Below are 27,907 nucleotides of genomic sequence, written 5' to 3'. Positions count from 1 at the left end.
ACAGATCTCCTGCATTTTATTGGGTTTCTCTTATGATGACAGTGTGATTTTGGAAACAAAGGCTACTGTACGGAGCCCCTTAAGTCCCGTAAGGTGCAACTTTTTATCTTATGCACATAAGGTAATTTACTATAAACTCCTATGCGTCTCTAACATACAGCCCGCCAACTTCAGATGCACACAGTCACCATTTTTGGGGGCTGTAAATAATAAATAATTGCTTGATAGTCACATTCACTGATTAGTCATTGGTTCTGCAGTTATAAATGATTACAATTTATTAATAAAGGGTTAAATGTTTCACACACATGAATTCATAGTAAATTATCTTGTGCGTACAAGATACTGTAGTAATTTGTTCACACAAGAAAATACTTTATCATGTGATAACAAGTTATCACTCGGTACTATTGCCTTATAAAACACCCCATATATAAAAATATGATGAGGACATTGAAATCCTGTACATTTTTTATGGAAAAATATAGAAACATTGCAGACTTTTGTACTTTCTGTAGTAAAAAAAAACATTTGCATTTTTTTAAATCACTTTCATCAGTGAGCCTTACATTTTTACTTTAAATTACATCATTTTATTTTTCCAACACAAAAATAATTATTTTCAGTGCATTTACAGTTTCTATATTATGTTGGCTACATTTGATAGAATGTAACAATGTATGTAAAAAACAACAACAACAAAAAAAACTATAAATAGAAAATAAAAAAATGAAATAAAAATAAAATAAATCCCCACCCTTGTTTGCTGCATTTGTTTTTTTTTTTTTAGAAATCCAATATTTCTTGCACTCTGAACAACACATGAAGAAAGGTCATTATTACTGTCTTAAACTTTAATATATATATTTAACTTTTCTCTTATTTTGTTTAACTATGTTTTTTTGGTGTATTTCCTGGTTTTGTGTAATATTAAGCTCTTTTGTACACTGAATTCAGGTTTTTTGTTTTTTATTTAAAGTCAAAGCTCCCCCAGAGCTATAGAAGGTAAAATATTATACAATTGTACAACTGTTTTCAAAGGCTGAATAGTATTTCACATGACTAAGCAGGTATGATCTCTACTTGTTTTTAAGCACATTGAGTTTACGCCTGTCTTATGAAATGTGCTACATAACATTGACTTGACTCGACTTAAGAAATCAACTTTTTATTTGAGCTATAACTATAAAATTGGTGGTTTGCTCCTTTAAAATCAACCATAAAGAAACTGAAGCAGATATTGCTCAATCATGTGAATACAGCTAATTGTATTTATTTAAATTATTAAATATAACCAACAAATTCCATTTGTAAACAGATGTAGTAACTGCCACCAGACAGACATTAAGTTTTCTAGATAAATGGCTAGAATTAAAGCAATAACAAAAGCAAAAACCCAGATTCCTCCAGCCTTTAAAATTCTTAGTCCTCCAACAAAGAAACATTTGTAGTCAAGTTTAAGAAAAGACACATTAGTTTTAAATACAATGATAAATATGAAGGATTTTTTAACAGAAATGTCATTTTGTAACATGTCCTTAAAAGGCCATGATGGACACGACCACTAGATGATCAGGAGCAATGAGCAGGCTGCTGAAAACTTCCATTATGCCACCTGTGCACTGACAAAATACATTTATTTCCCTTTACATGGATGCCTGCAGCCTGCCACAACTCCTTCTGAGTTATTAATTACACAGTACAATACTGCAGTGAGGCACTGCAATACACAATGATGATTCTGCAATGTCTCCTCCATTCAATGACTTCTCTGCTCAGACAACATTACTAAGAGTTCATCAAGTGTTTCGTTATTATCATCACCTGTGGTTCTGACATCCAGCAGTCTTCACAGTTACTGTAAGAACCACTGGTTTTATTTATTTTGTTGTTTGCGTGTCTTGCAGCACCTTTAGCTGATCTTCAATGTTCTTCAGTTCCTGCTGCAAGGCTAACATCTGAACACAAGAACACAACACATAAATACAAACATGTTCACATCTATCACACAATTAGACAGCCATGTAGTACACAACTAAGAAATGACTACTATTAAATCAATAATTAAGAAATTAAATATTTATATATATTATATATATTTATATATTTATATGAAACTAAAAGAGTGCAGATCTCTGCCAGATAACAAAAACAGGGATTTATTCATTTTGTATTGTGCCTAACTTTAGTGGATCATAACATATCAGGTATGGAATTTATCTGCAGATGCTCCGGTTCAAGATGAGACCAAACTTTTCTATGGATGTCAGTTTTTGAGCCACAACAAAGGCCAAAATGTGGCCAGCAAAAGCCTTGTTTTCAGCCTAGCCCACTCCTGGAAATGCCTTTTGTTGCAGTTGTTGATCACATGCTACCAGCTGGTTAAGAGGAGTGAGGAGTCGGCAGTCAATGGCAGTATAAAACGTGTTATAAAATAGGTTTTTCAGCAATTGTGAATCACTGCAGCCATGTGAGGTCCTTGAGCATACAGTTATAAATTTGCAAAAAAAAAAAACTACACTGATAAAACCTTATATCTTCAAGTCAGGAGAAAATGTGGATATGATTGAAGAATGAATTATTAGTTCACCTAACCAGCAGGTTGTTTGATTCATTTGGTAAGTCATTTAACAAGCAACTACAGTGTGTGTGTATTATTTTATATGTATATATTATACATATACATACACACACACACACACACACACACACACATACATACATATATACGGACAGGTGACAAATTAAAGGAAAAGCAACCCTTTTCAGTGACCCTACGGCATACAGGGAAGGGTCACTGTAAATCAATACAAAGTTGTTCTGAGTGATCACCTTTATCCTATGATGAAACATTTCTATCCTGATGGGAGTGGTCTCTTCCAGAACAACAATGCCTCAATTCATAGGGCACAAGGGGTCACTGAATGGTTTGATGAGTATGAAAATGATGTGAATCATTTGCGCTCTCCACCACCATCATCACATGAGGGAATATCTTTTTGATTTTGAAGAATGGTGTTCCTCAGCCTTGGCATTGATTCTGCAAGTCTGGAACTCTTCTGGAGGGATGAACACCATTCTTCAAATGGAAGAGACCACTCCCATGAGGATAAAAATGTTTCATCATAGCATAAAGGTGATCACTCAGAACAACTTTGTATTGATTTGCAGTGATCCTTCCCTCTAAGGGGACAAGTGGACCCAAACCATGTCAGCAAAATGCCCCCCAAAGCATAAAAGAGCCACCAGATCCCCTCACAGTAGGGGTCAAGCATTCAGACCAGTTTTTCCTTTAATTTATATATATATATATATATATATATATATATATATATACACACACACACAGACACACATTGTAGTTGCTTGTTAAATATTACTAATTGAAACAAACAACCTGCTGGTTAATTGAACCAATAATTCATTCTTCAATCATATCCACATTTTCTCCTCAAGATGAGGTTTTGTCATTTAGTATATGCTACCAGTGAAGTTAAAAAATGAAGCAAAACTACTGATGTGGTACAGTCCCAACAACAAATATCTATTTAGACCTTACTTACTACCTTTTGTGAGGTTAGTTACTGAACTCTGTCAGTCATGTGATGTTGTTCGTCTGGTCCGCTTGTAATGGGATAATGTGAATCACACCATTCCACTAGTTCAGACCAAGAAAAACCTATTGAAAGTGTGATTACACCCATCAGTTGATGAAGGTTCCCCTGCACCTTATTGCCCAGTGCTCACCTTACTGTCCATTTGCTGCCTGATGTGAGCTGGAACCTTGGTCAGGTAGTGTGGTGATTGCACTCTGCAGAGGATCTCCTCCAGCTTGGGAACAAGCTTGACTCTGCGCTGAGTGAGCTGGGCAATCTGTTTGTCAACTCTCATTTCACCCTGGGAGAGGAAATCATTTCATAAATACTGTAGGATACAGGATCAACGTCCTCATCACCTTCATGGAAGCGAAATACCTTAACATACTGAAAATGTAGGAATTCCTGACACGAGTGTCAATAAGAAGGTGTTGTATGTGGTCAGGGTAGGCAGAGTAGGCAGTGCCTCACCAAAGCTAGAATGAAATGTTGAGATTACATGATAGTTGCATCTACTGATCATTTCTTCATATTGATAATTAATAATTTTATGAACTTTATTTTTATATAACGTTGCTTTCCATTTATTCTGTCAAACACTTACAGCAAGGAACTTTTGCCCATGGCCTTAAATGAAAACAACATTCAAGATGTCCAGTGTTTAAATAAAATCTTAAAATATATAAAATATTCAATACTCAGTTGTTAAAGTGCATTATGAGGCATGATACCTTCTTCCGTTAAACATGGTAGTGAATGAAAGAGCCTTTGTCCACATCATCAAAAGTTGATGATAACTTACAAACATGAACACATGTCGTGTCCTGCAGCTTGTTGAACGAGCCACCAAAAAAACATTCACTGGGGAAATGTGCACCACTAACCTCCGTTATCAGCTAGATAGCTAATTGGCTGCTCAGCTGCAGAACATTAAACAGCGTGTTAACATACCTGAATGTGTCACTTTGGATCCATTAGATGCTGGTTTGGTCGTTGTTCTTCAAAATGCCTGTTAGCAACATGCTGTCTGTCAATGACGTGTTGCTACAGCAGTTTGTTTACTTTGTCTCCAATGAGACATTTAATTTTGCAGTTAATCTGTGGTTCACATGTGTGCCGAACCGTGGGGGGTGATCCGTACGGATCATGGATCAACTATGTTATGATACACTACTATTTATGACCATCTGCCAGGGCATCATGAGTGAGCACCAGTTGCATCTATTAAAAGGACACCATGACACCATGTGGATATCTACACTTTAAGACTTTTATCGACAGTTTGACAGAATATCTGAGAAGCTCATGCCACAGTGATTGGCATGATATGATTGCTCATAGTTCCCTTCCCCCGCTAGCTGCTAGCACTTAGCATGGTAGCTTAAGCAGTCATCATGGATATTTCTTACTTCAAAAGATTTTTAACATTGTTTTATGAAGAAACTTATGAAACTGAGGAATAAACCTGACAAGGAGGACTTTAACAACAAAGTAATTTACATCTTTGTGCAGAGGATCTAACAGGTCCCAAGTGACATCTGTAGGTATGTTTACACGCTATTTGATGTGCTGCAGCTGGGCATCTAGCTGCTAACTGACCTCAGCGGTGAATGTTTGTTTTGTGGCTCGTTCAACAAGCTGCAAGACAAGATGTGTGTTCATGTTTCTAAGTTATCATCATGTTTTGATGATGTGGACAGAGGCTGTTTCATTCACTACCGTATTTAAAAGAGGAAGGTATCATGTCTCATATTGCAATAATTGAGCATTGAATATTTTATATATTTTATTTAAACATAAGACATATTAAATGTTGTTTGTCTTGAATGTTTTCATATAAGACCATGAGCAAAAGTTCCTTGCTGTTTCTTGCTGTAAGTGTGTTATAGAATAAATGGAAAACAAAGTTTTATTTTCCTCTTTTTTTTTTTTTTGCTGATCCTAAAAATGATCTGATCCGTGACTCAAATCCATGATACGATCTGAACCATGAGTTTTGTGATCCGTCGCACCCCTAGTGTTAACATGTCAGCTTTGTAGACTATATTTTGTATGTTGTGCACATAGATAAGAGTGTGTAAATCATGTATTTGATACATGCATTAATACTTTCTGATGTGAACCTACACTTTTAGATCTGTGAATGTTTTTAGTGTTCAATCTTTCTAGTATTCAGCACTGATCTGGACCTGTATCACATTATAAGCTTTGCGGTTCTTTATATATTTCTGTATACTAAGAAAATACATAGGAAACACATGTAAATCATGTGATATGACATCTACATGCCCGTGACAGAAGCCCTACGACTGCGCCGTGCCCCGACGTGCACAAGGATGCGAGGGCCCGATCATCTCTGAGTTTTTATTTTCAGCTTCAGCACATTGCAGACTCAATTTCATATTGTGGCAGTAATGATTTTTGCTTTAATTTTAGTTGAGTCATACGTCATGCAAAGATAAATTTTCAACTGGATCAAATAATGTCACTGTAATATTGGCAGCCCTGTTTACCTGGAAATTAGGCTGCAGCAGAAAGACGTTTATGATGCATACCTGAACGTGAAGGTGCAGCTGACATGTGTGGTCCACCACACCAACAAGGCTCCCTTCAGGGGGAGGAGTGGAGGGGACAGAGAGGACACCTTCTCCTCCCTGAGGACAGTAGATATGGAGGCTGGAGATTCGGCTTAAAGTCCAAACACTGGACCCAAAGTGAAGGAGGATCTGAGCCTGACTGGATGAACACACCGCCCACACTGAAACACACAACATTAAAATGAACATGTTTATTAACCATGTATTTATTCATTTATCAATAAGGCTAATCCATTTGGCTTTTGTATCAAAACTGGATTTAATTAACTAACTGGCAGTATTTTTGTTTTAAACTGGTTGTATCACAGTAAAGGACTTACTGGCAGGTTTTTCTTTGGTCATGCCACACTGGGCTCTTAGAGAACGGGCCACTCGGATCACTTCCTGGACCAGAAGGAAATCTCTTTCCTCTTCGGGGAAATGCCAGTGTGCCTGTCAGGATGGAGCGGTAAAAAAAAGAACAGATCAGCTAAAACACATGGAAAGAGGAAAATCAAGCCAAAAATAATAACATATACAGGTGTATTAATTAATAACAATACTAATGATAATAATAATGAGAGGAAGACAAAAAAGTCTGTGCAGGTCTGTGTTGCTGTTAGCTCCTGAAGCTAAAACTGTCTTGACCAGCATATATTTGGAAATGACTCACACTCAAGGGTGGGGGCCGGGGGAAGTTGGCGTCAACATTCTACCATTTATATAAATTTCATGACATAGAGAACTCCAAAGTGGTCAACTCTACATCAGCAAAGGCCCCGCCTTTTCAGTGTTTCACAGTACAGTCTAATTTAGTTTACAGCTTCAAAAAACATGTTTAAGTGTGCAGTACCTCTTTAGAATTAATGTAATTTTTGACAATTTTAAGCGGGAAGTGAGAAAATATTTTCTTCTTTTGTAATTTGGGTGAACTGACCCTTTAATAGGTTAAACCTTTTAAAATATAGGTAAATAGCCCCAGAATATCAAGATTGTGTTGTTTTCAGATTAGGTTGAGCCCTATGTAAAGCAAATATTTCCATATGTAAATGTGGTGTGGTTGTAATGGTACCAGCTGAGAGGAGCGGGGGTATGGCTGGAGACACAGGCTGGTCTGGGCTGCAGCTCCAGGTCTGAATGGCTGGAGTCTCTGCCATAGCTCCTCTGTGAGGAAGGGCATGAATGGGGAGAGAAGGGCCAGAGACACAGACACACAGTGATAGAGGACGCTGCTGGCTACCTGCCTCGCTCTGCCACTTTGCTCTGTGTCAGTGTGGACCACTGGCCCCTCATCCTGTTGGCCCAGCAAAGGCTTCACACACTCCTACAACACACACACACACACCACACACAAACACATACACACACACACACACACAAACAAACAAACAAACACACACACACACACACACAAACAAACAAACAAACACACACAAAAAAACAAACAAACAAACAAACAAAAACACAAACACACAAACAAACACACACACACACACACACACACACACACACACACACACACACAAACACAAACACACAAACAAACAAACAAACAAACACACACACACACACACACACACACAAACAAACAAACACAAACACACACACACACACAAACAAACAAACAAACAAACACACACACACACACACACAGAAGGAGAAAAGGAAATGACAAACAGCAGTTATATTTCCATTCTATTGTCAGCTAAACTCAAACTCTCTGCTCTTGTTTAGGTTAATCTGTTTACATCAGTCTTTGATGCCCTGTGATTGGTTCTACCTGTTTCCATGAATAAATTAGGTAATTCTATCATCCTCCTTTTTTAGACTGACAGTAAGAAGATTAACGCGACTGCGAAGATCCCAATTCTGAATTTCTAAATCTGTGCTCTTTTTTTTTTTTAGTGGCTTCAAAATGTAACCATGATGCCATGTGAAAGTTGTATTCCTCTCCTCACCAAGTAAACATCACACAGGCTGTGGACCCAGAAGGAGTACAAGGCAGACGTGACAGTGTGCAGATCGTATGTTTCAAAGCTCTGCTCACACTGTACTACTGTGCTGTAGAGTCTGGAGCACACCCACCGGTCCATGCTGCTCAGAGGAGTTGTCTGAAAGAGAAGTGAAAGGAAAAACTGTGTGACTCTTAACCTTGTTAAGTATGGTTGTACTGGTGATCCCCTACTGGCATCCCCAGCTACACATGTGTTTTTATGTTATCATGCTGTGTATATGTATTTCATGTTGCTAGTTTGTGTATATATACACAAACTAGCATATATATATATATATATATATATATACTGGGGCTAAGAACTGGGGCTAACGTTAGCTGGGAGGCTAGCTGTTTCCCCCTGTGTCTAGTCTTCCTTCAGCCCCAACCAACGCTGACGCAAGTGACATCACGTGAGACGATTTCTCAGATTTCACACAGTTCCCTCTGGAGCCACAAAAAGACTTTATACTACTTTTTTCTCCTTGAACACAGGGACATGAGATTGATATCAATCCTCTAATTTTACTCTTGGAAAATAGAGGAAGTACAGTGTTTGTTCGTTGTCCCCAAGCACATGAGCGTCCAAGCTGTGTGTCCCCCCCCTCTCTCACTCCCTTTCTCCTCCTTGTTCTCTCTTTCCTCTCAGGCGTCTCTTTGCTGGACCATCGGCCATCCTGGGACCGCTCTGCTCTGCTTTTTGTCATCCTGTTTGTCCGTGCTGTATTTCTGTAATTTTGCTTTCTTGGTCTATTCTGTACACATCTAGTTTTTCCTTATTCAAATCGGGGGTCTAAGGATAGATGATGTTATATTGCTGTACAGATTGTAAAGACCCCTGAGGCAAATTTGTGATTTGTGATATTGGGCTATACAAATAAAATTTATTTGACTTGACTTGTAAGTGTATTTCCCAAAATGCTGAACTATTCCTTTAAACAGCAACACCACAGTCAAATAAATTGCGATTTCTGGTATTAGTTACTACAGACAAATAGGACCATGGTCAAAACCAGGGATAGTCTTTGTACCATCCTGATGGTTTTGGTGACACTAGTGTCATGGTCACTGTCCATTTCTTAACCTGAATTAACTGAAAGCAACTAAACATGTTGCACATGTCAGTGCTGATTAAAGATCCTTAATTATACAGTATTTGACTGGTCGGCTACAGGGATAAACATTTGAGTTCTGTATTCAACATGATTTTTTTCAACTAGCCTCTCCCTTCTTTTGCCATCTGTTGCAGCCAGAAGTTAAACTGTTCTTTGTGCTGGATGAACAGTTCTGTCTTCCTGTTTGGCACCACAAAGTGATCTCTCTTTGTGTGGTTCAGCAGATTTCTCGCCAAACCCGCCCTGGTGGCACACTGACATTTACTGTAGAGGCTGGCAGGTCTTTATCAGTGATGCTATTCTTTGTTTGTGGAAATTGTATTGACCTCTGAAAAGTCACTGTTCTAATATTTTATCAATGTAAATATAAGTGTAGACAATCTCCAAAGTACAACTATATACTTGAAATAACTTCTAAGCAACTTGGCAACAAGACCTTATTTTCTCAGAAAGTCTGAAGTTGAACAGGCTGTTTCTTTGTTGTACCTCCTCTAGTGGTCCCACTGGTGTTGTGCTGTCGCCCAGCACTCCCAGTGTGAATCTCAGTGTCTGCCACATTTTATTACAGAAGTGTCTGCAGCTCAGGACCTGAGAGATGGACAGACTGATGTCTTCTCCTGATGAAGAGACAGAAAAAAGAGTGTTGAGGTGAATACACTGATAGGGTGAACAGTGACAAGGCTCAAGGCAACAGTATCCTACAACAGAAGTGCTTGTCAGGTCTAACAGTGACACCGTCTTCTCCAACACCTTCTCAACGCTGGAAACTGGGGGAGCTGTGTTCAACCACGTTTGTCTGTTGTTGTTGTTTTTTTTTAGGTGAATGCAATACACTTCTGTACAATATTAATAATTTTCTGAGAAGCTTTTTGCTTCCTCTTTGAGTGTGGCCATTTGGAACATGTAGAAATACTTTTGCCTTCAGATGTGATCACACGACCCTTCGTATGAACTGGTTCATTTGAAGCATTCTGAAACCTTAAAGGTATACAATGCAGGATTTGTCAGTTGGTGTTGGTAAACACACAGCATTCAAAGTTGGCCCCTCCTCCCTGGCTCAACAAGCGAGCGAGTGAGCAAGAGAGGGAGAGAGAGAGAGAGACAGAAGCGGTGGTCGAGTGAGCTAGAGAGTGAATGAAAAGAGCAAGCGGTGCTGGTGAGAACAAAGCTGTGAATCAGATAAATAAAATGTTTTCTGATTGTTTCACAGCGGTTATGTTCTAAAGCACCAATAAACACACCCACACCTCCGCACAGTCCTGCAGGAAGGTGCTGCATTGGCAGATTTTGTGTGAATGCAGAGCTTCATCCTGTCTGCTGTGGCCTTCCTGCTCTGCGTGTATGTGTAGCTCAGCCCTGCCCTCGGTCAACAGACACACAGACCTGCAGCTCTTTAATCATCCATGACACAGAGACAGAGAGCAAAGTGGAGCAGAGGAGAGAGACAGAGACAGAGATGTAGCCTGGTTGCTACGCTACGAGTCCCCACCTCACACCCTGCGTGTTGTTAATGGCTGGGGGCTACACACCCACTGCCCAAAGGTTGATGCCCAGAAGCATCCTGAACACAGCAAAATAATAAGAAAATACAGGCAGAGGGTAGAGTCTCTGCAGATACATACACCACCACACACTTCTAGTATCATAAGTGATGATTGAGAGGGATTACTTTTGTATGAGTCTATACATTGTTTTTTAGGAAAATCCTGCATAGCATACCTTTAATGATACGAATGTCAGTCAGTTCATCAGTTGGTCTCTTCGTCCATCCAATAATTAGACTACAGTTGGGTTACGGACCAAATTGTTTGGTACTAGTGCCGACGGACACTTCCTAGATTTCAAGCATAGAATGTCTTTTATGGAAAACCAGAGTATTTCATGGAAGATGGAGAAATTGTAGCATTCTTGCAGTGCAGTTGCTGCATTCCTTTGCAGCATGCAAGATGGAAAGACAATTGAATGGAATGGATGGAAAGAAAAAAGGCAATTCACCTCACAAACTGGAACAAGCCACCAATAAGTGACAAGGAATCTGGAAAACCCAATCTGTATCACTGCTAACTTTTTCACTGCACTCCCTCGCAACTAATCTGTCTCTCTTAATCACTGTGTTTCCCGTTCACACAGCTCCACACATTCATTCACTGACAAACGGTTGTCTGAGTCAGATAAAGTGAGCAGAGATGAGAGTCACTCACCTTGCATCTTGTGAGAGCAAAGGGCAAATCTCAGAGCATCAGTCCCACACTGAGGGATCCCCTTGGGGTAGTCTTTCCTCTGTGGGGAAGCAGATGGAGCAGACAGATAAGAGAGGAAGTAATGAGCATGCTCAGTCAGCCAGAAAGAAACATAGATAGGAGAGAGGGGAGCTGACCTGTGCTTCCATGGCAACCACCTGCTCCCTGGGGTCGAGGTTTCCCTCCTTCACTTTCTCTTGAAGCCTCTGGGAAGTAAAAGAATAATTTGTTGTTTGTTTCACAACAATATGATAAAATGGACTGCTATATCCAACTTACCACTGTCAGCTGGACTGAACATTTCATCACTTAACAACCTAATTCATTCTCTGACAGTATTCATCCCACATCCCAGAGAATATATGATGCCTTCAACTACTTCTCATAGAGTCCTACTTTTGAATATAAAAATCAAGAATGCATTTTTTGGGCCAATCCAGCTCTTATGTAAAATAAATCCAAATAAAGTGTGTAACAAGAGCAGCTTTTTGCTGGCTCAGAGCTTCCCTGAGCTGCAGTGGTAGATAAGAGGGAGGAAGATGGTAATCAGGTAAATCTTGTAAAGCACGTTTTTAAGGTGACATATGTATAATCCCCAAGAAAAACTAACTACGCCAAAACAGTGACAGAAAGTTGAAACTGGAAACCGGTGACACTGAAAAAATACTGATAGCGTAAAAAAAATCTGTCACTGACAGATATGAGGAAAAAATCTGAAGATTGACATCGAAAAACACATCATCATGTAATAAAACATCAAAATAAAATAAAATAATAAAATTGTAAGATTGTAATTTTTTAATGTCCGTGTTTTATTTTTAAGTGGAACTTGTTTCAGTGCCAATACAACGTTTTCCAATACAAGTGTTTCAATGCCAATGTTTTCTTTTTTCAGTTCAGGTTTTGTTTTGAATGCCAAGTTTATTTTCAATGCCAAAATGTAAATGTCAGTGTTCTGACCCCATAACAGAGGATATAATACACTACGATACACTACACCCACCTCCAGGGAGACTCCATGTATAACATCTAAGGGGTCAATGACGTTTCCCAGAGATTTACTCATTTTCCTGCCGTGTTTGTCCCTCACCAGAGAGTGAAGCAGAACCTGAGAGGCATGATGGGAACAGGAGAGAGAGACAGAAAAGCAGGATGGGCTGAAACTGTGATTAATCATTAGTGTTTGTAAACTATAATAGTAATATAATATAATACTGTTTTTCTTTTGGGTTTATCATTATCTACCTAACAGTACCTGTTTAAAGGGCAGCTGGCCAGTCAACTCTGTACCCAGCATCACCATCCTTGCCACCCAGAAGAAGATGAGGTCACTGCCTGTCTCCAGGATGGAGTTAGGGTAGAAGCGCTGAAGGTCATTGGTCTGTGGGAACAGAAGGTGTAGTTACAGTATAATACATGGGGGACAGGGCTGTTTATTGAGGACTGTGTGCTGCTGCTGGTGGAAGTGTGGTACCTGCTGAGGCCAGCCCAGCATGGCGAAGGGAAACAGCCCAGAGGAGAACCACGTATCCAAAACGTCAGGGTCTGACACAGGGAGTATGCACATGTAAACAATTCAGAAACAAATCTATACATTTACATAACTGGCATGGCAATGATAAAACTATGAGAGTAGAGGGAAGCTTTAATCTAGTTTGTTTTCTAACCTGTTCAGTAAAGTTAGCTACACCTCCACTGATTCTAAAACCACTTATTGATTATCTCATTGTCTGTACCACTAAGTAGAAACTTGGCTGTAGCACCAGTAGGGGCAGCAGTAGTCATAACATTGCCAAAAGAAGTAGTACCAGCAGTAAGTGGTAGTAGTAGCAGTGGCAGATATAACAGCAGCAGCACTGGCAGCAGAAGTAGTAGCAGTACCAATAATAGGAGCAGTAACACACTAGCAGGAGAAGTAGTAGCAGTAGCAGTAGCAGTTAAAGTAGGAGTGGCACTAGCAACAGAAGAAGTAGCAGTGGCAGTTATAGTGGAACTAGCACTAGCAGCAGCAGTTAAAGTAGCAGTTTCAGTAGCACTAGCAACAGAAGAAGTAGCAGTGGCAGTTATAGTGGAACTAGCACTAGCAGCAGCAGTTAAAGTAGCAGTTTCAGTAGCACTAGCAACAGAAGAAGTAGCAGGTTTTTGTAGCAGGAGGAGCAGAAGTAGTTGCGTGAGCAGTAGCAGTTACAGTAGCAGAAGCAGCAGAAGTAGTATAGCAGTAACACTAGCATTAGTAGCAGTAAGGGCAGAAGTAGTAGTGGCAGCAGAGGTTGTAGTTTAGGTTTGAAGGAGGTTTAAATAGTAAAATGAATGATGGCTGAATTCCATTTAGCTGCGTCAGTTTCAGGGCCTTAAACAGTATGACCAAACATTGGTGATCAGACAGGTGATAGAGGAGAGTCACCCTGAGTCAAACTGACGTCTTCTGGCTTCACTCCACATTTGACAGCAGCTCTCTGTCGGGCCTCGTCCTCGGTCCTTCCCCAAACCCACTGCTCCTATCATAAACACACACAACACACACCGCTGTCTGTCTGGAACACTCTGGTACTGACTGACGCATGATATTAAACATATCAGTATTATTCTTAAGACTTTAATATCCACAGGGCCCAACCTCTTGTCTGTCAGTAGAATTAGGAAGCTCCACTCTGTAAGCAGGGATCTGATGACCCCACCAAAGCTGCCTGGAAATACACCAATCACTGTGAAGCAACAAGAGGTACATTGTTAACAAACCCATACGATGAAACAAGGACCCCTTCATCATCAGAATGGTGTCACTTCGCACACATATCACACCACTAATGACAACACACACCGTCATTGTTTCTCTTCACACCATTGTTCAAATCCATGAACTATATCCGAGTCAAAGTTCAGGACAGTCTACCTGATGTTGGACAGCCAGTTCTTCCATGTCTTGGTGTAAAAGTGAGGGATGATTTCCAACTGTCCATCCTCCACAGCCTGACAGTGAAAGAATGAGTCAAACTTTAATAAATGTTGTCCCAGTGTTCACTTGACTACTATATTCACTGTATAAACATAAAGACTGACTTAGATATCTCACAGCCACCAACTCCACTTACCTGTATAGCTTTTTTAGCCATATCATCACAGTGGACGAACCACTGCTTCTTTAGAAGAGGCTCGATGATGTCCCCTGAGCGGCTGAGACAGTGTGGAAGGAGAGAAGAATGACAGAGGAAAGAGAGACCACATGTTAAGACATTATAGTATGGTACCTACAGTCCTGTTTCAGGAAGTTGAAGGCAAGCAAGAGGACACTGATGGTAATACAATTCATAATTGTGTTTTTGCATGTTTTAGACAAGTGGTTTGAATACTGAGACCCTTGTGACATGTCTCCAGTCAGTTATGGTTTCTCACTTTAGCTGTAAATGCTCAGACAAGCAAGATGACTTTTCCCCTACAAACGTAGTTCATTCATAAACTATTTTTCTTAGTCAGGAGGAAATGATTGCTTATGTTGTGAAAGAGAGAGGAAAAGAGAAAGAGAGAGAGAGACAGTTCTGTGACTGGCATATTTGAAGCCCAAACCAAAATGAACAAAATACCAAAAAACACATTGGAACAGATGTGACAGATGTGACAGAGCTTCAGTGCAGCTGGAACACAGTGTAGCCCATCCAGTGGACATGCAGTTCAGTCACATTTCCTCTGTCTTATACAGTGTAACAGAACAAATGTGCTTTCAAATCAAAATCAATTCAAAACAGGTGTCTACACCGGCAGCCTATATTCATAGTACTGCAGGAAAAACAGCAGGAAAAGTTCTTTGCATGCATAATTCATACCTAAACTGTGAAACTTAGGCACACAACTACTAAATCTGAGTAGAGACACTCTGTCCATCATGTTAAAACATAAGGAAAAGTGTCCAATTTAATTTAATTTATCATACCATATAGTAACACATGTTGAGCTACTCACCAGTGAGTGTGATATTTTTCTAATTTGATATCAGTATTATATTACAGGGGCTGTCAGTCTATCAATCCTGTCCAGCATCTCTCCAGAAAACAGGAACAGATATGTCAGTAGTCTTGTGGTCACAGGTGATATAGCAGCAGTCAAAGCTAAACTGAGCTGAGTAGAATATTTATAACACATCCACCACATCAGGATCAACACACCTAGCCTAGCTAGGTACGCTTTAGAAAATGGTTTTGGTAAGAAATGGGCAGCAAATGTTAAGTCTGGATAGACTTCGTTGTGTACAGTTTACTGAAACCATCTTGCATTTCTGGGTACTGGAGTTCAGTTTTTTAAAGTTATCTTGTGCTGTCTTTTGTGAGGAAGCTGTTTATTTTTACAAGATGAATAATGGCTGCAAAAAAACACTCTGCATGAACAGTGATGAGATAAATACACATAGAGAAAGGCAGATTAAATTTGTGTTCCTCCACCTGCAGATGGGTAAAGTCATGGCATGATCCTTCTTTCCTCTGAGCAGCTTCCTCTCAGCCAGGGCGTCCACGACTAGCTGTCTGGCATCAAAACGCTTTACTCCCTTAAAAGACATGAGGAGACACAAAATGATAACAACAGCTCTGATGAAGATACATCAAGCCTACCTTTTCCATCATGGATGGGGGTTGTACAAGGTGCAATATGGATGTTTTGTCGACTGCAACCAAATATAGCAGACATATGCAGATAAATTCTAACCCATCAACACTTGACATGGGAATACGAAGTTTACAGATAATGACAGTGGTGTGTATGCACCTCCAGCCAGTGTCCACAGAGTGGTGTCATCATCCCATCTCCTCCAATCACAGTGAGGCGTGGCAGTGAGTGTCTCTGTGACAGCAGGAAGTCAGTGTGGTCATGAGCGGGAGTCACTTTCACTGCACCTGGAAACAAACAGAGAGAACTGATCAACATGAGCAGCTCAGAAAACATGAAAGCAACAGTGTATCACACAATCCAAAATCTCTGAAGATAACCTGCTGTGAGGCCTCTAATGTTCAGTTTTTGAGAAAACTGTGTCAGAGAAGACAGTAGTGTTGCTGTCACCTGTTCCTAGCTCCATGTCCACCAGTGTATCAGTGATGATGGGCAGCAGTCTGTTGGTGAAGGGGTGATGGCACTGCTTTCCATGAACAGCCTGGATCAAAGTGGCAACAGAGATTATATCAAGGGACATTCACAAAGTGGGAACATATGAGCAACGGTATTGTAACAAATGTCCTGTTGTATTCTAGTTCCCAGTTCACTTGTGCCTATGTTTGCAGGATTGGGTGATATGATGACATGTACACCATGAGACGACAGACATTTATCAACTGTCAAAAATACTGCTGTACCATTTATACTGTAGTGGCTGTCCTTTTAATGAGTAACACCTCCGGAAAATCTTGTTCTTGCTGACCTCCAGGAGTTTAACTTCTCTCTCTGCTACAGTGATGTAGGACCACATGACATCACTGATGGGGGTGGTGCGCAACAAAGCACACATTGGGCCCTATTTTAACAATCTAAGCACACGGTCTGAAGCGCAAGTGGTTTAGGGTGTGTCCAAATCCACTTTTGCTAGTTTAACGGCAGAAAAAATGGTCGCAGTGCCAGGTGCATGGTTCAAAATGGTTGTCTTTGGTCTCTTAATTAATCATGGGTGCGCTTTGGGCATAACATGCAATAAACCAATCAGAGTGTCATCTCCCATTCCCTATAAAAGCCAGATGCGTCCCTTTATTGCCATCTAGTGTATGTTGTTAATAGGGAATCAGTGATGGTTAGTGACAGTGTTTTGTGAAGTTTCATTTTGTATGTAATGGGATTTACATCAGATTTCACTGTATACTTATGATTGGTCCCTGTATCTAGAACCATAGGATAAGAAAAGTGATTGGTTCCCAAATAATTCCAACTCCCAGCTGTGTACTAACTCTGCCCTTGTATATATGACTGAATTGAACCTGTATACTTAAAACATTCTGAAGAAGGCTCTGTGCTGAAACACGTAAGCATTTTTCTAATGTGATGTGAGCCAAATAAACAAGTGAAATGTTAGTATTTTGTCCTCCTTGACTAGAAAATTTGAGATGTGATACTTTTATTTTTTTGAAACCAATCAGAGCGTCATTTCCCATTCCTTTTAAAAGCCAGAAGCGCTTGCACCTTGGCGGATTGCTATTATAATGGCGCATTTGCCATGTAGTAAGAAGGAAGGCTTCTCTGCAGAGGAAACAGATCTGCTCACGCACGAAGTGAAAGTGCACAATCCATTTCAAGCACACTGGCCCCTGCTGCTCCTGGACCCTCCCATGGCCAGCCCCATCTTGGTGCTCCTCGCCTGCAAACCCGAGGAGGAAGAAGCCCACCAGTTTAAGATCCTGTTCATTAATTTGTTGCAAATTTCTTTTTGTTTGTCTTTTGAAATGGTTTATTTTTTTAATTACAGCTTTGTTTTCCTTAAAATCGTTTTGCTCAGTCATGGAGTTTTAATTGCTGAAAGTATAGAAACATGATCACTGTAATTTCAAAAATGGTTAGTCGGTCTTAAACTAGCGAAGACACTTGCGTTGCATTTGGCGCTGCTTTGCGCTGGGTGTAAGATAAGGCCCTTTGTGTTTGAGTGCATTTACATGAACACCTGCATGCATCCCTGTTATGTGCTACACATCATATCCTGGTTTCAGATTTACCTGGATATGCTAGCTGGAGTTATCCAATAGAAAGCAGGATACTATGGATTGTGTATACAGGTATATGATAACCAGGTTTTTCATGTCCTATGTAAATGTTGTATCCCCTATATGATCGAAACCAGGACAAACAGAAACAGACTCAAACTTTTAACCAGACAGGACACTGTTTTGCAGCCAGCTGTAAAGTTACTTTTTATCATTATTATTTGCATTAGAGCGTGATGATGCAGATCACTGAGCAGGACTTTATGACAGTATGAGATTTGCAGGATATTTGCAGGAATGTGACGAAATAGCATTTCCTAATATTTCGCCCCCCTCATGCATGTTAATGGGGTGGACAAAATATTGGGAACACTTCAATACAATGCGCTACAGTACACCAGCACCACCCACTAAGACCTCAATAATAAACAGAAAGTAGAATTATCACCTTTCTGACAATGTCAGCAAAAACTGAAAATGAATGTAAGTTTCGTAAAAGTAGAACAGGTTAAAACAGGTTATAATGTGTTAATTAGTGGTGCTGGCACTTTGGACAGAGCCAGGCTTGACATTTCCATCTAAGCTAAGCTAACTGCTTGCTGGCTGTAGCTTCATATTTAATGGACAGACATCATAGTGTTGTTAATAATACTATTTGTCAATAATCATACTCTCTGACAAGCTGTACACCTCTCTGGATTCAGTGATATTCCAAAATCTCCTCAGGTCATTAAACATTCCATCAATTATTGCTACTAGCCTGGTATCGAGGATCGTCAGGGTGAACAGCTACAGCCACATCTCCCAGCATAGTCTCAGGACGGGTGGTGGACACCGCCACCTCTCCATCTGAACAGTAACAACAAGAGAAAACCTCACAAAAAAACAGAACGAGCCAAAGCAGAATATGTATCACATTTCCAGACTGACACTAATACTTACCATGGCCCTCTACAGGGTATGCAAAGGTAAGCATTGTTCCAAACTCCACCTCGTGTTCATAACCAGGAACAGACAACATTGTCGGCCCAGACAGCTCCTTTGAGTCAACCTGACAATAAATGCACACACTTAAATATGATTCTTTACTATTTTACTACCAGCTATAAAACAGTAGGAAGGAGGAAGGAATCTCTGCCTGTCTGTATGTATGTAAGTTTGTCCTTCATATATCTTGAGAACCATTCATCTGATCTACTTCGTACCTAGCAGGTGGCTTGCTGGGGAAACAAGGAAGTGCAATGTTGATGTGTGAAGTTGTTTGGAGGAGCGTTTTTTGAGAAATATATAAAAATACCTCATAAATAACGTTGATTTGCTTCTCCTTCTGTCCATGGATTTGACAAGCGGAAATACGGACAGTTATGGGGTGAGATTTGTTTCATAATGATTTGTGTGAACAGATCGACAATCTGTGTGTAAATGTGTAATCTGTAAATGTAAACACCTTCCACAAATACAAAAAAAGATTTGTAAACTCACAAAAATAATTAAAAAATTAAATATAAAACGGATCTGCAAATACACAAATTCCACAAATAAATAAAATATCTGTGAATACATTAAATTAATTTACAAATAAATGAAAAGCATTTGTGAATATCTTCCTAACATTTACAACTTTCCAACAGGCATTTGTGAACTCAGTTTTTATTTGTGAATTGAAAAAACATTTGTGGATCTCAGTTCTACACGTGTGGATTTGAGTTTTGAAAGAAAACTTTCCGCCGGTCTGAATGAAAATCCACTCGTATCACTCGGTCATTTTCGGATAGCACATGATCACCTGCTGACAACGTCATTTCCACATTTCAAAGTAAGAGCATGCAGTCTTCCTATGAGCTTTTTTTTTTTTTTTTTTTTAAATAATCAGTGATAATTAACGTGCATTCATTGTTTTGTGTTAATGTCATACAGTGTCATACAGTGAGTATTGTGTGTGTTTATTTGTTCTATGTATATTATCTATTATCTATATTATTTCTGTTTGAGTATGAAAGGCACAAGGATGCTTGTGGGCAACGTTCAGCTCTCTAAAGCGGTGGTTTGGCTGCTTCTTCAGTTGGCAGTTATCAGTCACCTCATCCTTTATATTTTTCATTTATTCTTTCAAATGGGTAAAAGTCACAAAGCACTTCACATCTTATTATCATCTTATACTCAAACAGAAATAATGCACATGCTCTGAGAGACAGTTTCGGCAGAGCTCCGGTTACACTGCGATTTAAAGTTTTTAAACAAGATTTTACCAGCTGACAACTGCAGGAACAGACAGCCAGAGAATTGAAGAGCTGCATGATGAGAAACAAGGAGGATTTCTGTGGTTTTTGTGGCTGTCAGCAGCTTTTTCTCCTGCAGACACACACAGATATAGAGACCCCCTCCAGCTGGCCAGCACCGCTGTAGCTGTTGAAGCTAAAACTGTCTCTCTCGATTAGCATATATATGAAAATGAGCCCGGGGCTGAGGGAGGTGGCCCTTATCATTCTACCATTTATATACATTTCATAACGTAGAGAACTCTGGAACGGTCGAGTCTACGTCAAAATATCAGGGCAGATTTTTAACAGCAGATGACATATAATTAAGTTTACAGCTCAAAAAACATGTTTTAGTGTGCAGTATATCTTTAATTTATTAAGTCCATGTCCTTTTAATTACTATATATATATGCGGTTGCTTCTACAGTTCAACCTCAGTTTAGTCTCACTGGTAAAGTTTCTGCCTGGATTAAAACCATTTAATTTATTTAATCCTTATCATTTTAATTGATACATTTGTCAATTTATACATATAAATATATACGGTTCTTGAGAAACAATAAGCAATCGGCCTGTTCCAAACAGGCATGTTTTGAACGGGCACTGCACTAGTTATTTCAAAGTTGAATGTCCCCTTTATGTGATATCTATTATTTTGTCCTCATATTCCATATAGTGTATATGTAATACAATATTACCTCAATGTCAGAGATGGCAGATTCCAGAGCACAGCTCCAGTTGACCAGTCCTTCTGAGCGATAGATCAGACCAGAGTCACACAGCCTGACGAAAGCCTCAGTCACAGCCCTGCTGAAACCCTAAACAGCAAACAACAACACAAACACAATGTTAGACTTTATTATTACATTGACACACTGTCACAATTCCACACAACCATAGTTACATATGTTGTGTCACAGTTACCCCAGACTGTGATGTTGTGTGATGTTGACAGGGGTAAAGATAGAAGGATGCTGGAGCATCCTATGCGTGTATGTGTGTGTGTGTGTGTGTTGGGGGGTGGGTGGGTGGGGATGCTCTTAAGCAGATTGAATTTTTGGAATATAAGCTAAAACTGCATGTGAATAACACATGTGCTTGCTGTCTTACTGGATCCATAGTGAAGCAGGCTCTGCTCCAGTCCAGAGAAGCTCCAAGCCTCCTCAGCTGGTGATAGATCCCTTCTCCCTTCCTGCAACACACAGACACAGAGACAATAAAAATAAATATAGCAAACATCACACACACACACACACACACACACACACACACACACACACACACACACACACACACACACACACACACGTGAAGATAAAGAAAGACGAAAGGACTGTCTTATCATTTTAATGTGCAGAGATGTGTAGGGATGATCATTACTTCTCTGCTTTGCTAATGTGTGCATGTTCCTGAGAGAAGGAACGTGTCTTAGGAGGCCCACACTCCTCACTTTCCATCCTGGCTTAGGCTCAAATAAGGTATTATTCTGTGTCTTGGAGTAAACAGGACATGTTGAGGGGTCACATATGGCTTGAGGCTCTTCCTTGATTTGTGTCTCTACGTGATGTGGCTCCTAGTTACCATACATGTGCATGTAAATGTATCTCGTGGCTGTTTGCCATTGGCTGTAGTACATAAGTTTGTATGATTTAACCAATCACAGATCATTTCTTTGTTCCCTCTCCAACTATAATAGAATGGGGTTTGCTGTTTGCTCGCTGAGACGAACTGATGCAAATCTTTGTGTGTTCTGTTGCCTTATTGTACAATAATAATTATTTAATCTTCAACCCAGCAGTGTTTTGTGTATTATTTCATATGTGTGTTAAGTGTTTTCAGACAATTTCCACGACACACACACACCAAAAGAGCAGTGATATGGATGTAGAGACTCACTCCTTCTTCCATTTCCACACCTCCTGTAGAAACTCTTCTCTGCTGAAGTCCTGTCTACGCTTCCCTTCATCCCTCAGCAGCATCCTTTCCACCACTGTCTAACATAAACACATATGATCACATTAAGATGCAGGGCGAATGTAGAGTAGGAATCTAGCTCTCCAACAGCATTATTTGGCTTCACAGTGAAATCTTATTTTTGTCCTCTTTGAGCAAACATCAAAAATTCGGCTTTAGATATTATAAGTGCATGTAAATCCAGCTGAAAATGACCTTAATTTACCATCTACTAATCAAATGACAGCTCTGTTTCACTCTGCACCACATTTCAGGTTATTTATTTGACAACAGAGCTTTTCATTTGCATGGTTTTCAGAGATGTCTTACAGCCTAGCTGCCTAATTATAGAGGCCTAAAGACACGATGAATGAGATCATGTCTTTAATCTACTACTTTAAGCATATCACAGTGAATATAGGTATTTATTCATATTTACAGTGGTGAGGAGTTGCACCAATGATGAGAAATGAAAAATAAGTCATAAATCAACATTCTCTATCTATTTTATTCTTGAATGAAAAAAATGAGTGCTTGAACAAGAATGTTCATATTGCAGCCTGTGATGGTGGTATCACCATCCTAATTTAGTAAGTTAGCATGCTAACATTTGCTAATTACACAAGCACAGCTGAGGCTGATGGGAGTGTCAGTTTTCGAAGTACAGTGTTTGGTCATAACCCAAAGTATTAAATAAAGTGAAATTGTGACCAGATGATGGTGCTAGAGGAAAAGTCAGAGGACCACCAAGGACAATGGGATTCATATTCTGAGGAATGTGAACATCTGTACAAAGTTTCATGGCAGTCCACCTGACAGTGGATGAGATATTTCAGTCTGGACCAAAGTGGTGGACAGATTGACCAACATTGCAAAGATCCATGCTGCAACAACATCTGAACCTGACACTCTCAGCTACAATATTTTAGCCACATTTCAGTGTTAAATTTTATGAGCTAAAAGGCTGCTAACAGGATTTTATGACTAAAATGTCTTCTTTCTTTGACATTTCTGTCATCACCCCAACACAATGGAGATGAATGGAATATCATTTGTGATGCTTATTGCATTAAAATATGGCATTTCATAGAATTCAACAGCAGTGTATCTTTCCAAATACAATGTCCTGGTCACTGTGGATAACCCACAGACCTCAGTGTGAACAGTGTTCAGGGGAACTACTAACTACTAAAGAAATAGTCCACCTGAAAATTAATGGGGAACTCCACCAATTTTCCATATCAGCATGTGTTTCCAGGTGTTTGGGAGTACTACTGCATATGTGGAAAAAGTTGTATAAAGATTTTTGTGTCTCCAGAGGGAACTGTGTGAAATCTGATAAATTGCCTGTGATGTCATTTGAGTCAGCATCAGTTGGGGCTAAAGAGTACAAGTTTGAAAACGGAGAAAATTTGGGGATGTGGGGCTAGAAAGAAGTGAGGTTAGCAGATCTCTGTAACCTGCTGGAGGCTGGCAGCACCAGACTACATTAGTCACTACTAGCTACACACATGAATCTCTGATTGAACTGTGGGTGGTCAAGTTGCATTGTGGGTAATGTAGTCAAAGGGATTTGATAAGGTAGAAGAATGCACGGAATAAAAAAATACTTTTTTTAACTGTCAGTCATTGTGAAACTGTAAAAGTGCAATGTTCAATTAGTGCAAGACTCTTTTAACTGGTGAATGTCACAGTCAGAAAAATGAAAAAAAGTAATTAAAAGCCAAACTGTGTTTAAAAAAGAAGAAAGGGAGTCGTCTTACCTGAGTTGCGATACCTGCATGGTCACATCCAGGAACCCAAAGCACTCTGTGGCCCTGCATCCTTCTCCTGAAGGATTAAACAAAACATGCTGTATATTACTGTTCCATCACCAGATAAGCCTTCTCAAACAACCTTTGACTGAACCTATTTCACACAGCATGTTGCATCTGTTGTTGGCAGTTACCATCGAACCAGAGCATCTTCTACAGCTACAGTCAGAGCGTGGCCCAGGTGCAGAGTACCGGTCACATTTGGTGGAGGGATACACAGGGAGAAGGTCTGATCCACAGCGTGAGATAATTTCTCCTGAACACATAGGACAACTCAGATGTCATACACCACACACTTTATGCGTGAGTCTAATTTCTGACAAAAAACGATCCAAATAATCCTCATCATATGTAAAAACTGACAAAATAAGCTGCAACTGTATTATTAGATATATTATTTTGAAGGTATGAGCAGCTGTTGCAAACATGCAAAGAACTAAATGGCTGCAAATATTTTCTTGATCTAAGTCTTTTTTATATTTACACAATTTATATTTACGTATATTTTCTTTATATTTACAGCCTGTCATTGAAAGGTTTGTCTGATTAATGCACTTGTAAACCCATAACAATATTAATAATTAATGTTAATTATTAACTATCATTCCATTCATGTACTCAGTGGACTAAAGAGTCAGCAGAAGTATATATTTATACCTTATTAAGCCATTACGTTCATATGAATTCTACAGCTGTTAAACTGGTTTGTGAATGCTGGAGATGCTGAATGCTAAAGTGAATTATTCTATCTATCCATTCTTAACTGTTAAATCAAATTCAATTCAATTAAACTAATGGATAAGCATCTCAGTAGATTTCTGAGCTGTAGATCAGTCAGAGCTGTCAGTCATCTGGTGGAGTCATCAGCCCTGCGTTCACACTGTGCATGGGGCTGTGGTGGGGCTGTGGTGGGGCTGTGGTGGGGCTGTGGAGGGGCTGTGGAGGGGCGTGTTGCTTCAGGTACTGACATAGTCTCCTGCATTGTTTTAACACAGGCCTGATGTCAGTCTGATTGATTGCTAAGATCCAGATCTGCTGACAGTGGTTGTCGATATTTTGGTCCTGTCTCAGGAACAAACTGCATGATGACTTGAGATGTGTCAGTTGTGTGTCTACTTCTCAACACTGAAAACTTTTCTTTTTCCTTAGGCGCATGATTATTTATATATATGTGTGTGTGTGTGTGTGTGTGTGGTTTATGCCTGTGGGCTTGATGTGGGTTCTTTACTGTCACTGGGAGGAAGGGTGTTTGCACATTCATTTTTAAAAGTACATATATACAACACTGGGCCTCATGCAAGGACACTTTCATATTCTTCTCCTTAATCTCCTGACTTTTTTCTGTGAGGTTTGCTCGTACGAGTGTTTCAAATCAGATTCAACAAACTCTTAACTGCACAAACGTTTTGTAAATCTCTGGTTTCAGCCTGATGAAGGTCACCTGTTCATGAGGATGAGATTTGATAATTAGCATAATAGAATTAGCATAAAAAGACGAATTTGACAATGCAGAGCTCCAAGCCCTGCTGTCAGAAATCAGCAGACACATTATCAGTGTCAGTAGTCATATTAGAGGAGCTGAAACAATTAGAGAATATGAATCCATTAGAGCGGCGCTGCACTGTGATAGAAATAAAGAGGGAATGCTTTGACGTTGAGTTAGATGCTAAAAAAATGTCTTTCTAACGCAAAACACTCATTACTAATATGAGAGGCATCATGTGACAGTCACAGCCTACAGCAGGTGATGTTACACTGTCAGCTGCAACACAACATGATACTAGACCTGCAGAAATACCCTGAGGCAACTGTTGCAACTACTACCGACACAACATCATCACATCTAAAAAACCTCTCAGTGAACTGGCAGCCATGATGATGATGATGATGATGATGATGATGATGATGATATGCTGAACAGAATATATGGTTTGTTTATGCTTATATTTCATTTTAGTTCATTTTGGTATCATATTTAAATTCTAATTCATTCAGATGAAGATATTACGATTTCAGGTCAAATGAGTGTTTTTCCTCTGTGGAGAAAGTCAGACTGTTCATGACTCATACGACAGCTCTGAACTTGTGAATTTTGTTTGTACCTCAGCAAAAATTCTAAGCATGTCAAATTGTTGAATTCTGCAAATTCTCTTAAATCACTTGTAAGTTCCACTTCATACAAGTTCTCCTTGCAAGAAGCTCAATGCATTTACTTGTTATAAAATATGCTATATAGTAATCATCAGAAGAAACAATGAGACATACTGTTGGTGAACAGTTATCTCATAATCCACCTGTCACATACAACAGCATCATTTCGAGAAGCAGTTCTAGTTTGATGTCAGTGTTGTTCTGTTTGAAATATCTCACATGCTGTTCGGGGCTGAACAATCCCTCCTTCTCCCACCACTGATACCAGCTGGACTCTACGTAGTCTGGGCTGTACGAGGACGGGAACGGCAAGCTGGTGTCTGCAAAAGAAATAAGCAGATATTTTGCCAAGTCTGCAGAGAGAGATGACAGTTAAACAAGCTGGTGCTGGAACAGAACAAAACCTGTGATGGGAAGTCATTCACCTTTTTTTGTCCCAGGAGGTGTTTGAGCAGTATACTCTATCCTCTGTTTCTCACTCCATTTCACCCCGTCATCTTCAGCAGTCTGAAAACAAAAATATCAGTTGAAATAACAATTGCGGACACATGAAATTGAGCTACAAGTACAAGTTCTTCTCTTATAGTGGCTCTGTTAAATGTGTGTCTGGACTACTGTGTTGAATGGAAATTAGACATAAACCAACAAACACAACAAATACACACATATAAATGTGAACTCACATAGTGTTGACTTGACAGTATGGCCCTCTCCCTCTCTTTTCTCCGCCTCTGTTTCTCTGCTTGAGGCCGTAGAGGGGATGGGTTTGACGGCGATGAAGAGGAGGATAAAGGTTTTGGAAAGTTGCTGGAGCAGAGTCTCCTTGCCAGCCTCCAACTCGGGACACGACCTGCCCTCCACATCCTCACTAACACACTACAGCAGCAACAAACACACGGAACCTTCATACATGGCATGTAAAAATCAGGAGTGGGTTCAGAGGAGCTAACTAATAAATTAGCTACACGTGGAATAAGTTTATCTGCGATGACAATTCATATTTGAACAGGTTTACTTACTGTGCTTTCAATACAGAGTGCTCTGACACCACAGCCACGACCTTTCAACTAGTCCTTCCTGGTGGAACTGACAAAGTGCATTTCCGTTATGTTGCTAATAACATGTTAACATTACATCATTTTCTGACCTCGTACAATAATTGTGTGATTTAATATTACGTTGTTATAGTCTTATTATTTCTTTTATTCTCGGCGTAAAGATACTGTTTGTTGACGGACCATAGTAATTGTACGGACAACAGGAAATTATCGCTGTCCGTCTGGAAATATCTTCCCCTCAACACTTTAAGCCGTCAAGTTAAACTAAAAAAGAAATAATGCTTCCTTTCTGCATTTCAAAATAAAATCACTTATGGAAATAATGTTCACCAAAAACTGGTACGTTAATATCGTACGCACTTTTCATTGCATACATGATGCTATGATACAACACCGTGATTTAAACTCATCTTTTTAGTTTGTGCGACACCATGATTCATACAGCTGGTATTAGTTTTGATGTGAAAACATTACACTTCCGTTTT

General features: G+C 39.6%; 1 protein-coding gene across 2 annotated transcripts; it reads right to left on the bottom strand.

Moving 5' to 3' along the window:
* Nucleotides 1-804: 804 nt before the first annotated feature.
* Nucleotides 805-27,725, bottom strand: vars2 (valyl-tRNA synthetase 2, mitochondrial). Of its 2 annotated transcripts, XM_042435096.1 has the most exons (31): nt 27,543-27,725; nt 27,384-27,450; nt 27,048-27,240; nt 26,790-26,871; nt 26,584-26,684; nt 24,348-24,469; nt 24,163-24,229; nt 22,343-22,440; nt 21,557-21,638; nt 21,145-21,264; nt 19,128-19,236; nt 18,946-19,034; nt 16,567-16,657; nt 16,276-16,403; nt 15,954-16,057; nt 14,613-14,694; nt 14,414-14,490; nt 14,138-14,225; nt 13,925-14,018; nt 12,995-13,065; nt 12,776-12,901; nt 12,524-12,628; nt 11,658-11,726; nt 11,482-11,560; nt 9,767-9,897; nt 8,131-8,283; nt 7,245-7,496; nt 6,514-6,625; nt 6,152-6,354; nt 3,748-3,897; nt 805-1,958 (listed from the first exon to the last, which is right to left on the bottom strand). In XM_042435096.1, exons 3-31 carry the CDS (start codon nt 27,225-27,227, stop codon nt 1,881-1,883), a joined length of 3,243 nt encoding a protein of 1,080 aa, XP_042291030.1. In that variant the 5' UTR covers nt 27,228-27,240; nt 27,384-27,450; nt 27,543-27,725; the 3' UTR covers nt 805-1,880. The 2 variants fall into 2 exon arrangements, with proteins under 2 accessions (XP_042291030.1, XP_042291029.1); XM_042435095.1 differs by having other exon boundaries at nt 27,384-27,725.
* Nucleotides 27,726-27,907: the final 182 nt, after the last annotated feature.

This window comes from Thunnus maccoyii, chromosome 15, assembly GCF_910596095.1.
Source record: "Thunnus maccoyii chromosome 15, fThuMac1.1, whole genome shotgun sequence".
NCBI classification, from domain to species: Eukaryota; Metazoa; Chordata; class Actinopteri; order Scombriformes; family Scombridae; genus Thunnus; species Thunnus maccoyii.
This window is presented reverse-complemented; position numbering and strand designations above follow the sequence as displayed.